We start from the raw sequence: 13,663 nt of genomic DNA on the forward strand, positions 1-13,663 counted from the left end.
GTGTTTCAGTCCTTTATGCATGACATCTTCCGAGAGTACCTGGATAAATTCCTGATTGTGTACTTGGATGACATTTTGATCTTCTCGGATGATTGGGAGTCTCATGTGAAGCAGGTCAGAACGGTTTTTCAGGTCCTGCGTGCTAATTCTTTGTTTGTGAAGGGATCAAAGTGTCTCTTTGGTGTGCAGAAGGTTTCATTTTTGGGGTTCATCTTTTCCCCTTCTACTATCGAGATGGATCCTATTAAGGTCCAAGCCATCCATGATTGGACTCAGCCGACATCTCTGAAAAGTCTGCAAAAGTTCCTGGGCTTTGCTAATTTTTATCGTCGCTTCATCTGCAATTTTTCTAGTATTGCTAAACCATTGACCGATTTGACCAAGAAGGGTGCTGATGTGGTCAATTGGTCTTCTGCTGCTGTGGAAGCTTTTCAAGAGTTGAAGCGTCGTTTTTCTTCTGCCCCTGTGTTGTGTCAACCAGATATTTCTCTTCCGTTCTAGGTCGAGGTTGATGCTTCTGAGATTGGAGCAGGGGCTGTTTTGTCGCAGAGAGGTTCTGGTTGCTCAGTGATGAAATCATGCGCTTTCTTTTCCAGGAAGTTTTCGCCTGCTGAGCGTAATTATGATGTGGGCAACCGAGAGTTGCTGGCCATGAAGTGGGCATTCGAGGAGTGGCGTCATTGGCTTGAAGGAGCTAAGCATCGCGTGGTGGTATTGACTGATCATAAGAACTTGACTTATCTCGAATCCGCTAAGCGCTTGAATCCTAGACAGGCTCGTTGGTCGCTGTTTTTTGCCCGTTTTGACTTTGTGATTTCGTACCTTCCGGGCTCTAAAAATGTGAAGGCGGATGCTCTGTCTAGGAGTTTTGTACCCGACTCTCCGGGTTTATCTGAGCCGGCGGGTATCCTCAAGGAAGGAGTAATTGTGTCTGCCATCTCCCCTGATTTGCGGCGGGTGCTGCAAAAATTTCAGGCTAATAAACCTGATCGTTGCCCAGCGGAGAAACTGTTTGTCCCTGATAGGTGGACGAATAGAGTTATCTCTGAACTTCATTGTTCGGTGTTGGCTGGTCATCCTGGAATCTTTGGTACCAGAGAGTTAGTGGCTAGATCCTTTTGGTGGCCCTCTCTGTCGCGGGATGTGCGTGCTTTTGTGCAGTCCTGTGGGATTTGTGCTCGGGCTAAGCCCTGCTGTTCTCGTGCCAGTGGGTTGCTTTTGCCCTTGCCGGTCCCGAAGAGGCCTTGGACACATATCTCTATGGATTTTATTTCTGACCTTCCCGTTTCTCAAAAGATGTCAGTCATTTGGGTGGTCTGTGATCGCTTTTCTAAGATGGTCCATCTGGTACCCTTGTCTAAATTGCCTTCCTCCTCTGATTTGGTGCCTTTGTTCTTCCAGCATGTGGTTCGTTTGCATGGCATTCCAGAGAATATTGTTTCTGACAGAGGTTCCCAGTTTGTTTCGAGGTTTTGGCGAGCCTTTTGTGGTAGGATGGGCATTGACTTGTCTTTTTCCTCGGCTTTCCATCCTCAGACTAATGGCCAGACCGAGCGAACCAATCAGACCTTGGAAACATATCTGAGGTGCTTTGTTTCTGCTGATCAGGATGACTGGGTGTCCTTTTTGCCTTTGGCTGAGTTCGCCCTTAATAATCGGGCCAGCTCGGCTACCTTGGTTTCACCGTTTTTCTGCAATTCTGGGTTCCATCCTCGTTTCTCTTCTGGACAGGTTGAGTCTTCGGACTGTCCTGGTGTGGATACTGTGGTGGACAGGTTGCAGCAGATTTGGACTCAGGTAGTGGACAATTTGACATTGTCCCAGGAGAAGGCTCAACTTTTCGCTAATCGCAGACGCCGTGTGGGTCCCCGACTTCGTGTTGGGGATCTGGTTTGGTTATCTTCTCGTCATATTCCTATGAAGGTTTCCTCTCCTAAGTTTAAACCTCGTTTTATTGGTCTGTATAGGATTTCTGAGGTTCTTAATCCTGTGTCTTTTCGTCTGACCCTTCCAGATTCTTTTTCCATACATAACGTATTCCATAGGTCATTGTTGCGGAGATACGTGGCACCTATGGTTCCATCTGTTGAGCCTCCTGCCCCGGTTTTGGTGGAGGGGGAATTGGAGTATATTGTGGAGAAGATTTTGGATTCTCGTGTTTCAAGACGGAAACTCCAGTATCTGGTTAAATGGAAGGGTTATGCTCAGGAGGATAATTCCTGGGTTTTTGCCTCTGATGTCCATGCTCCCGATCTTGTTCGTGCCTTTCATGTGGCTCATCCTGGTCGGCCTGGGGGCTCTGGTGAGGGTTCGGTGACCCCTCCTCAAGGGGGGGGTACTGTTGTGAATTCTGTGGCAGAGTTCACTCCTGTGGTCACAAGTGGTACTTCGGCTGATTCTCTCTGGGAGCTTCCGTTTGTGGAGGAAAGTGGTACTGCAGCTTCTGAGTTTCCTCCCTCAGGTGATCTGGTGAGCTCGTTAGCTTCTTCTCTACTTAACTCCACCTGATGCTTTGATCTATGCTTCCTGTCAATGTTTCAGTGTGGGACTTGATTTTTCCCTGGATCATTCCTGTGGCCTGCTGCTCTGCAAAGCTAAGTTTTGCTTATGTTATTTTGTTGCTATTTTTCTGTCCAGCTTGCTTAATTGGTTTTTCTCGCCTGCTGGAAGCTCTGAGACGCAGAGGGACCACCTCCGTACCGTTAGTCGGTGCGGAGGGTCTTTTTGTCCCCTCTGCGTGGTTTTTTATAGGTTTTTGTGCTGACCGCAAAGTTATCTTCCCTATCCTCGTTCTGTTCAGCTAGTCGGGCCTCACTTTGCTAAATCTGTTTCATCTCTATGTTTGTGTTTTCATCTTACTCACAGTCATTATATATGGGGGGCTGCCTTTTCCTTTGGGGAATTTCTCTGAGGCAAGGTAGGCTTATTTTTCTATCTTCAGGATTAGCTAGTTTCTCAGGCTGTGACGAGGCGCCTAGGTTCTGGTCAGGAGCGCTCCACGGCTACCTTTAGTTGTGGTTTGATAGGCTTAGGGATTGCGGTCTGCAGAGTTCCCACGTCTCAGAGCTCGTTCTATTATTTTGGGTTATTGTCAGTTCACTGTATGTGCTCTGACCTCCATGTCCATTGTGATTCTGAATTGCCTTTCATAACAGGAGACTGCTTGACTGACTGATAGGAACAAGAATTTCGGTTTGAACTTAGGTTTGAAATGTGATGGACACCTGGACAGAAAATTACCAGAGCTCATTATAGCTAGTGAAGACATTCGGGCTCTACTGTGCAACTGATAACACATCCTTCCCAGCTGCTTTCATTTCTTCTGCTTTTATAATGGACAGGGCAACACAAAGTTTAGCAGTAGTGTGAACACAGCCTTCAAAGGGTTGTCCGTCTCTTTCTAAAATTTTCTTATTGTGGCCAGCTGAGAATGAAATGGTAAATGGGTGTAGTTGGGGTGTGGTTAAGGGATGTGGTGCTGCATCCTTCAGCCCACTTTCCCTTCTTTAATAGTTGGAAGGTATGCTTACCTGGGAATACTATGACAGTGGTCACCGGTGGGATCTCTGCATGTTCGATAACAAGCGCTACTGCAAGCATCATAGCGCCATTCACAGGTGGATCGCGTCATCACATGTAACTTAGAATCTGCAAGTTAAAAAACTTGGTTGTCTTCTCATTTCACATTTAACCAAGCATGAGCTAGTGCTGCACCCCTCATGTAGTCCCAGGTTTTGGCCAGAGCCAGTGCTGCCCCACCGTGAAGGGTGGAGTGCACGGGGCATAGTTACAGAGGGATCAGAGTGCAGATATCATAGATAGATGGTTGCTACCAACAGGAAAGTGACAAGTTCCCCTCACAGCTGAGCCCATAGTAATCATTGAGGGGCAGAAATCTCAGTCAGTGGTGCAGAACCATTGTACAGCCTATGTATGATGCTGACCACCATTCATACCCTGCCATTCCCGTATCTATGGATTACTGATATTGAGATGCTGGTGACATAGGCAGTAGATAGGGGAGCTGCAACCTTCACCTGCCCTGTCATGATGCCCATACCTGGCTGGGCTGGCCGTCCTCACCTGAAATCCTGTAGAGAGTGGAGAGCCTGAATGCGGTAGAGTGATGGTACTTAGTCAAGGAGATAGAAGAGGGAGAGATTCTCATAAAGTGGCCTGGTTGGGCAAGGCTCTCAAAGGCGCTGTACCCAGCCGTCCAGCGGTTTTTGTGGATTATAAAGGTGGAGCGTCTCTGGAAGTCGTCACTTCTCTGCCACTTAGATACGTGGAAGGTCCCGTTACTTCCCAGATGTAAGAAGAAGTTCGGACGCACAGCCAACTCCAGGGACACCAGGTTTATGTCTGCAGAAGGACAGCAGTGAGGTCAAGTCCAAGAGGTGGATGTTCAACATGAACACAAAGTACACCCCAAATCAATATAATTTGCTGACTGTATACCATGACAGGAGAAGACAAGCCACCATAATACAACACTCTGAGAATCACTGTCACACCCGCGCCCAGACTGGTAGGCGTGGGCATGCGGGGGAGTGGCCCCACTGGACCACACACCAGACTACCCTGGAAGGGTCGTAACTAAGTAGCTTCCTTGGTGTTCGCTGGAGCCTCAGATGGTGAGGTCAGACTTGTGCGGCAGGAAGCTACCAGGTACCACTCCAGGGTGGTGTCTGGCTGTGGCTGTTGATCCCACCGGAGAACGGAACATAGACAGGCAAGCGGGCACAGCTGGCACTCTGGCAGACAGGTGGGCATGGCTGGGACATAGGCAGGCAGACGGGTACAACAGAGACACTGGCAAGCGGGCACAACTGGCCCTCTAGTAGGACAGGCGGACAAGGCTGGTACACTGGAAGAACCGGTATGGACCGGTCTGCAGGCAGGTATGTAAAACAGGTAAGAACCTGTTCATACAGGAGGGTATATGAGAACAGGTTGAGAAAGACCGCAAGGAGCGGAGCAAAGCAGAAGCACAGGAGGTGGAGCGAAGAGCAGGAGGCGAATCTAAGAGCTGGAGGCGGAGCTAAGAACAGAAGCACAGGAGGCGGAGCCAAGAGCAGAGACGCAGGAGCGGAGCAAGGTAGAACCGCAAGGAGCGGTGCGAGAGCTGAGCGGAGCCGCAGAGCACAGAGCAGAGGGCAGAGCACGACCATAGAGTGCAGAGCCGAGAGCAATGCAGAGCCACAAAGTGCAGAGCCGAGAGCAGAGCAAAGCAAGACACCAAGTCCAGAGCCGAGAGCAGAGCAAAGCAAGACACCAAGTGCAGAGCCGAGAGCAGAGCAAAGCAAGACACAGAGTACGCACAGCAGGGAAAGGAAACCAAGGCAGGGATATAAACGGACACAGGAACAGGACTAGACTAAGACAGAGTCAGGAACAGGACAAGGCACAGAGACACGGACACAGGCCAGGGTACGACACCCCACTGGGTGGGGGACACAGGACACAGGCCAGGGTACAACGCCCCACTGAGTGGCGAACACAAGAGTCACAGAGACAGGACCTGGCACCTCAGCAGCTAAGAACTGACTGAGGGAGTAAGTTGCACAATAACAGGCCCCCACCATGAGGGAGCCTCATGGCAATTGGCCGGGGACACCTTAGCAAGGTGTACACAGTCTCAATAAGAAACAGAAGTTGCCGGCGCCGCCCTCCTATGCACACAGAGAGAAGACATGCACAGAGCATGCAGGAAACATGAGGCACACAGCATGGAGCCAGCAGCAGAGAACTCAGAGCATGGACCGGAGAAGTGAGTGAGTTTGTGTGAAAAGCAGGTGGGGGATGGGAGGCCATGCAGTGATGCCAGCAGGGTTGTTACAATCACTACTACAAGCGACACCATTCATAGATCCTACATACCGAGAGCTACCATCTCGAAAGTCACTACTACAAATACCACCACTCACAGTCACCATACAGAGAGCCGCCACCTTGAGAGTCCCTACTATTAGTGCCACTAGCCAGGAAGTCATCATCCTAAGCAGTCACTACTACAACTACCACCATATCAAGAGTCACTATTACAAGTGCTACCACCCTGAGAATTACTAGTACAAGAGCCACCACCCACAGGAACACAGCCCGAAGAATTACTACAATTGTCATTACACAAAGAGTCACTATTACAAATGCCACCACCAAGTGAGCCAACATCCAGAGAGCCATTACTACAATTGCCCCCACCTAGAGAGACACCATCGTAAGTCATTGCTACAAGTGCCACCCCCTGTAAAGTCATAATAATAATAATAATCTTTATTTATATAGTGCCAACATATTCCGCAGCACTTTACAGTTTAACAGCTTCAAACACAACAGTCATAAGTAACAATGTTAACAATACAATAATTAAAGCAACACAAGATGACCCTGCTCGTGAGAGCTTACAATCTACAATCAGGTGGGGAGATACAAAGTACAGGTGTGTATTTACAATGATGTATTTACAATGATGGTCCAGCCATCTTCAGGGGGTGGGGGATAGATGGAGATAGTGAATGGGCTACACACAAACAAAATAACTGATTAGGGAACATGTTAGGCCGCTCTGAACAAATGTGTTTTGAGGGAGCGCCTAAAACTATGCAAATTGTGGATGGTCCTAATATCTTGGGGTAGAGCATTCCAGAGGATTGGCACAGCACGGGAGAAGTCTTGTAGTCGGGAGTGGGAGGTACGGATTATTGCAAAGGTTAGTCGCAAGTCATTTGCAGAGCGCAGAGGCCGATAGACAGAAATGAGGGAGTAGATGTAAGGGGGTGCTGCACTGTGAAGAGCTTTGTGGATGAGAACAAGTACTTTGAATTGTATCCTGTAATGAATGGGCAGCCAGTGTAATGACTGGCGAAGAGCGGATATGTTTGAGTAACGATTAGGTAGATAGATGACCCTGGCTGCTGCATTAAGGATAGACTGGAGAGGGGAAAGTCGAGTGAGGGGGAGGCCAATTACTAGAGCGTTGCAGTAGTCCAGGCGGGAGTGGATCAAGGCGACAGTGAGGGTTTTTGTTGTTTCTATAGTGAAAAAAGGGCGGATTCTAGAGATGTTCTTTAGGTGTAAGCGGCATGAGCGGGCAAGAGATTGTATATGGGAGGTGAAGGAGAGATCGGAGTCAAACATAACACCAGACATTGTGCCTGCTGCCGGGGTGTTATTATGGTGCCACCCACGGAGAGGGAAACATCAGGTTTTGGGAGGTTAGTAGATGGTGGGAGCAGAAGAAGTTCAGGTTTGGAGAGGTTGAATTTCAGATAGAGAGCAGACATGATGTCAGAGACTGCGGACAGATAGTCAGTGGTGTTCTGTAGTACAGCAGGAGTAAGGCCAGGGGATGGCGTATATAGTTGTGTGTCGTTGGCATAAAGATGGTGCTGAAAGCTAAATCTGCTCATGGTCTGTCCAATTGGGGCCGTGTAGAGGGAGAAGAGAAGGGGGCCAAGGACTGAGCCCTGGGGTACCCCGACAGTGAGAGGAAGAGAAGATGAAGTGGAGCCAGAGAACAGAACACTGAAGGAGCGGTCAGAAAGATAGGAGAACGAGGAGAGAGCAGTTTCCTTAATGCCAAGTGACTGGAGAGAGTAAGAGAGGGTGGTCAACAGTGTCGAAAGCTGCAGAAATATCGAGAAGAATGAGCAGAGTGGTCACCGTTACATTTTGGTGTCAGAAGGTCGTTGGTCACTTTGATGAGTGCAGTTTCTGTCGAGTGTAGGGAGCGGAAGCCGGACTGTGAAGTGTCTAGGAGGGAGTGAATGGAGAGGTAACAGGTAAGGCGGGAGTAGATCAGGCGCTCCAAGAGTTTAGAGATGAAGGCGAGATTGGAGACCGGTCTGTAGTTGTTTGTGCAGGATAGGTCAAGGGTGGGTTTCTTTAGTAACGGAGTAATGATAGAGTGTTTGAAGGAGGACGGGAAAATGCCTGAGGAGAGTGAGAGAATAAAGATTGTAGTTAGGTAGCTTTGCCGACAAAAAGACGCACAGGAAGAGCTGTCCATACAGTTGCAGTTTTTATCCACTAAGTTGGAGACCTTAAACATCCCTCCAGAGTTCCAGCATGTTCAAGCAGCCGTGTCTTCTTCTGAGACTTCCCAGACAGTAGGCTTGGTTCAAGATTCAGTTCCCCGACTTGCAGCTTCACGTTTTGACGGCAATCCAAAACTCTGCCACAGGTTCGTCAATCAGTGCCGGCTACACTTTGAACTCCTTCCTCATCACTTCCCATCAGATCAAACAAAGGTGGCATTTCTTATGTCACATCTTGGAGGTGAGACCCTGGTGTTGTCAAATCCATTGTGGGAGGAGAAAGAGGACTTTATTATCTCCAATTTGTCCGTATTCTTGGAAGCCTTTTGCAATATATTCGACAAACCCGGGTGAACCACCTCTGCAGCTTCTGCTCTTATTCACTTACGCCAGTCCAACTCATCTGTGGGACAATATGCAGTATGCTTCCGTACTCTGGCGACGGCCTCTCTGGAAACAAAGGATGAGCTGGCTGGTCGGGATTTACCAACTACCTTCGACGACCTGGTCTCCCTCGCCATCGTATAGACCTTCATTTCCGTGAGCGTGCCTGTGAGGGGGAACGTGAAAGAGGACCGGGGCGCTGGGTTCCATCTTTTCAAAGGCCACTCGTTCCTTCACCCTCCTTTGCCGATGACTTATCTGAACCCATGATCGACAATCTTTCCCTTGCCAGACATCGACTGAGGGATCGATGTGCTAAAGTCCAATGCCTGTCTTGTGGAGACATAGGCCTCTCCATTCGAGTCTGTCCGGTAAAGCCAGAGAAGCTCCGGCATCTCGGGTCAGTAGGAGAGGCCTTCCTAGACAGAAAAGACATCTCCCTAAACCTGACTCTTACTGTGGCCGTGACAACCGGTGAATCCCAGTTTGTTGAGTCAGCGTATTTGGATTTTATCCTCCAGGCGGTAGTGGATCAGTTCCAAATCCCAGTCCATCCACTCAAGAATCCCCTGGCAATAACATCTGTCGATGGGAGAATTCTTTGTCTGGCTACTGAGCCGCTTGAGGTCCATATTGAATGCTTCATACTGAGAGGATTTCCTTCTATGTTCTTTCCCAAATGTCTCATGCCTTTCTGTTAAGCCTACCATGGCTACGGCAGCACGAACCTGTGTTGGACTGGAGAACTGGAGAGGTGATCTGCTGGGTGCATTCATGTCATGAGAAGTGTCTGGCTCCAGTACATCCGGCTAATGCACCGTCTTGTCCGGCATCGCTGATCTCTGCCCGGTTTGCGGTCTACCTATTGGTCCTTTGCCAATGTTTTTGACAAGAACGAAGCAGAGACTTTGCCGCCCCACAGGCCGTATATCTGCCCTATCGCCTTGATTCCTGGATCTATACCCCCTAGAGGCCAAATTTACCCTCTGTCCTCAGCTGAGACTCAAGCTATGTCGGACTACATTCCGGAGAATTTGGCAGGGGGTTCAATCCTCCTCTACTGCTGGGGCCGAGTTTTTCTTCGTTAAGAAGAAGGATGGATCACTTTGACCCTGTATTGACTATTGAGCTCTCAATCAGATCACAGTGAAAAATAAATACCCTATTCCACTTATTCTTGAGTTGATCGACCGATTAAGAGGAGCCAGGATCTTCACCAAATTAGACTTAAGAGGCGCCTACAATCTAATCCGCATTCGTCGGGGAGACGAATGGAAGATGGCTTTCAACACTAGAGATGGACATTATGAATACCGAATGATGCCCTTCGGTCTCAGTAATGCAATGGCAATTTTTCAAGAATTCGCCAATGACATCTTCCGGGACCTACTTTATTCCTGCGTTGTGTATCTGGACGATATTTTAATATTTTCCCCGGATCTGGCCTTCCACAGACAAGCAGTTTGGTGGGTTTTTCAGCGTCTGAGGGAGAATCGCCTCTATGCCAAGTATGAGAAATGCTTTCTTGAACAGTCCTCTTGTCACTTCTTGGGTTACATTATCTTGGATACCGGACTCAGGATGGATCCTGAGAAAGTCTCTTCCATCCTTAAATGGCTGCTGCCCGTGGGAGTCAAATCAATTCAGAGATTCCTTGGCTTTGCTAATTATTATTGGCAATTCATTCCTCACTTCTTCACGCTGACCACTCCCATCTCTGCTATGATCCGAAATGGAGCCTATCCGAAGAACTGTTGCTCCGAGGCTGAAGAGGCCTTCCGCTCTCCTAAACGGTCCTTCTCCACCGCTCCTGATCTGCATCACCCGGATTTAAACAAACAGTTCTTTCTAGAGGTGGATACATCCTTGTTAGGGGCTGGAGTTGTGCTCACCCAGAAGTCATCCTCGGGTTGTCGCATGTCCTACGATTTCTTCTCTAAGGTCTTCTCCGCTCCTGAGCGTAACTACTCTATCGTATCTCCAGTCCACCCAGAGACTTAATCCACGCCAAGATAGGTGGTCTTTGTTTTTTGCCCGCTTTAACTTTCTTTTACATTTCAGGTCCACTGACAAGAATGTCAGAGCCGATGCCCTATCTCGCGCTTTTTTTGTCTGAGGATCAAGAGGAGGATCCACAATTTATTAGTCTGTCACGAATTCCCCCAGGGAAGACTCTTGTGGCTGAATTCGAGAAGGAGCGAGTTTTGTCTTGGGGCCACTCGTCCAAGGTGGCTGGTCACGCAGGATAAAGGAAGACTCTACAGTTGATTTCTCGCCTCTACTGGTGGCCGTCCATGAGGAGAGAGATCTATGCTTACATGGCTATTGGTGGCACAAATTGGAGAGGCAAAGTCCCCAGACAACTTCCTGCCGGTTCTCTCATGCCATTACCCGTACCATCTGGTCCATGGGAGCACATAGCTATGGACTTCATTACAGATTTGCAAGTATCCAAGGGTTGCACAGTCATCAGGGTAGTCGTGGATTGCTTCTCCAAAATGGCGCACGTTACCCCGTTGTCTGCTCTTCCATCCGCTCCTGAACTGGTTGACAGCTTCATCAAAAATATTTTCCTCCTGGACGTATTTCCTCGTCATATTGTGTCCGATCGAGGTTCGCAGTTCACTTCCAGATTTGTGCGAGTTTTCTGTAAACATCTGGATATCGCCTTGGATTTCTCATCGGCCTATCACCCCCAGTCCAATTGCAAGTGGAGAATGTCAACCAGGTCTTGGTCAATTACCTGCAACACTTCATCAATGCCCACCATAATGATTGGGTGAAATTGCTTCCCTGGGCCGATTTCTCGTACAACAATCACGTTGGTGAAGCCTCGGGAGAATCTCCGTTCTACATTGAGTTCGGTCGGCAACCCGAAGTTCCCCTCCCGGTGACGGTTCCTTCTGATGTCCTTGCAGCAGATGTCCTCTCCAAGGATTTTGTGAAGTTGTCGGAGGACATAAAAGCCACTTTAGAAGCGTCCTCTGCCCATATGAAGAGACATGCAGACAAAAGGCGTCTGGACTGGATCCTCCATGCTTCCATCCTGGTGACAAGGTATGGTTCTTGTCCAGGTACGTCCGGCTGAAGGTTCCTTCTTACAAGTTGGGTCCTCGTTTTATCGGGCCTTTCGAGGTGTTGAAGCGGATCAACGAAGTCTCCTATAAATTAAAGCTGCCTTCATCTCTGCGGATTCCAAATTCCTTCCACATATCTCTACTAAAGCCTGTCATCCTGAGTCCCTTCTTAAAGGATCTGAGAACCACGCCTATGCCAACAGCCTCTGATGTTGTTTTTGTGGTGGAGAACATCTTGGCCATGAAGAAGGTGAGAGGCAAGACCTTCTTCCTCGTTGACTGGAAGGGATTTGGTCCCGAAGAGAAATCCTGGGACCCGAAGAAGAACATTCTCCTCCGGAAATTCATTGATGGCCTGAAGAGGAGGGGGCATAAAGGGGGGGTACTCTTAGCACCACGCCAGAGTCCTGCTCTGACAGGCAGGGTCTCTGGCGTGTCACTTCACTCACCCGTGCTGCGGTCAGTTCTTCCCTTTCCCATGCTGTGCATGCTTCCAGCCGGTCCTCTAGCCATGTCCTTAAAGGGTCAGCGCACGCACTTGCTATCTCCTCCCCAACCAATACCTGTGGGACACTAAGTATATATTGCTTCCTCCCTACTGGGGAGGTGCCTGAGCAACCTTCCTGTTTTGCAGTTTAAGTTCTGTAAGGTTGCATACCTGTCCCTGCTGCACTCTAGTGCAAATACTGCGCTGCACTCTGATGCAGATCCTGCCTGCTGCACTCTGATGCAGATCCTGCCTGCTGCACTCTGATGCAAACTCTGTCTGCTGCATTCTAAATCAAACTCTGAATAATATAGAATGTGGGGGCACTACAGTCTAATCAAATATGGGATCCAACCTCAGCCTATACTGAGAACATCAAACCAAACAAAAAAGGAATAGGCTATACAGAGGGGATCACCAGAGGCACAGATATAGCGTAAAATCAATACAACTTTATTTAATTAAACACACACAAAACATACACATAAAAACACTTAAAAATGGTCACACATGTGACCTACCACCTATTCACCAAAAGCCCATAATGGGGCACAACCTGAGCTGAACTCCAAAAAATGTATAAACGTTATCTAATATATAAAGCTGAATGTGTGTGTGTGTGTGTGTGTGTGTGTATATATGTATGTGTGTATGTATGTATGTGTGTATGTCCGGGATTGGCATCTGCACCGTCGCAGCTACAGCCACAAAATTTTATGAACACACACAAAATGCGCCACTCACTACCACGTGCTTGAACACATATACCACCCTCAGCACACATACACCAACCTCGCCTCATAAAAGTCGAAAAACAAAAGTCACCACTCAAAACTCGCCACGCGCAAAATTGGCCACATGCAAAACTTGCCACATGCAAAACTAGGCTCACGCAAAACTCGCCACACGTGCAAAACTCACCTCATGGAAAACTCGCCACACGCATAACTTGCACACGCAGAAAAATTGCCACATGCACAAAAGTTGCAACACATGTAAAAGTTGCCTCACACAAAACTTGCACATACTCAAAGCGCACCACACATAAAAATCGCCACACGCAAAACTCGCCATGCGCAAAACTTGCTGCACACAACTTGCTACACTAACCTGTCACATGCAACTCGACACACAAAAAGTTGCTACACGCATGTCGCCACACAAAACTCATCTCACAAAAGTCGCTACATGCATGTCGCCACACGCAACTCAACACACACAACTTGACACGTGAAACTCGCCCTAAAACACACACAAGTCTGGTATTATCCTTCAAAAATAAAAATCTGATTAATAAGCAGACAAACTACAAGAGCAACAAATGTACCATATAGGAAATACAGCAGCTGTCAGTCACATGACCTGTCTATTATGTGTATGTGTGAGCTAATATATACTGCCAGGGGGAGGGCTTCCTGTTGGCTGGGGATTTATCAGACTGCCAATAGCAACCATTATACCAATAGAATTCATCAATATATCCAAGGATCCCTTCAAAATATCTGTCTGTGTTTACAGATGCCTCTAACAGTGAATATATGGATTTCAGAAAACGTGATAAAAATTACACAACTAGGCAGTCTGTTTGGTGAAAAACCTGGGACTGGTACAGAAACTAATGATGTGAAGGATGTGAAGCTTAACATAAAACATCTTTAAAAAAAAACGCACAAAAA

The 13,663-nt window shown here is 48.1% G+C and overlaps 1 protein-coding gene across 1 annotated transcript in view; it reads right to left on the reverse strand.

The window, feature by feature from the left end:
- Window positions 1-13,663, reverse strand: part of OTOG (otogelin) — a 563,613-nt gene that overhangs the window by 245,252 nt on the left and 304,698 nt on the right. The window contains exons 26-27 of the mRNA XM_069768186.1: window positions 4,084-4,362; window positions 3,531-3,648 (exon numbers count right to left, since the gene is read on the reverse strand). Coding sequence (XP_069624287.1) covers window positions 3,531-3,648; window positions 4,084-4,362 — 397 coding nt within the window. The remainder of the gene's footprint in view (window positions 1-3,530; window positions 3,649-4,083; window positions 4,363-13,663) is intronic.

The sequence above is a fragment of the Ranitomeya imitator genome, chromosome 5, assembly GCF_032444005.1.
Source record: "Ranitomeya imitator isolate aRanImi1 chromosome 5, aRanImi1.pri, whole genome shotgun sequence".
NCBI classification, from domain to species: Eukaryota; Metazoa; Chordata; class Amphibia; order Anura; family Dendrobatidae; genus Ranitomeya; species Ranitomeya imitator.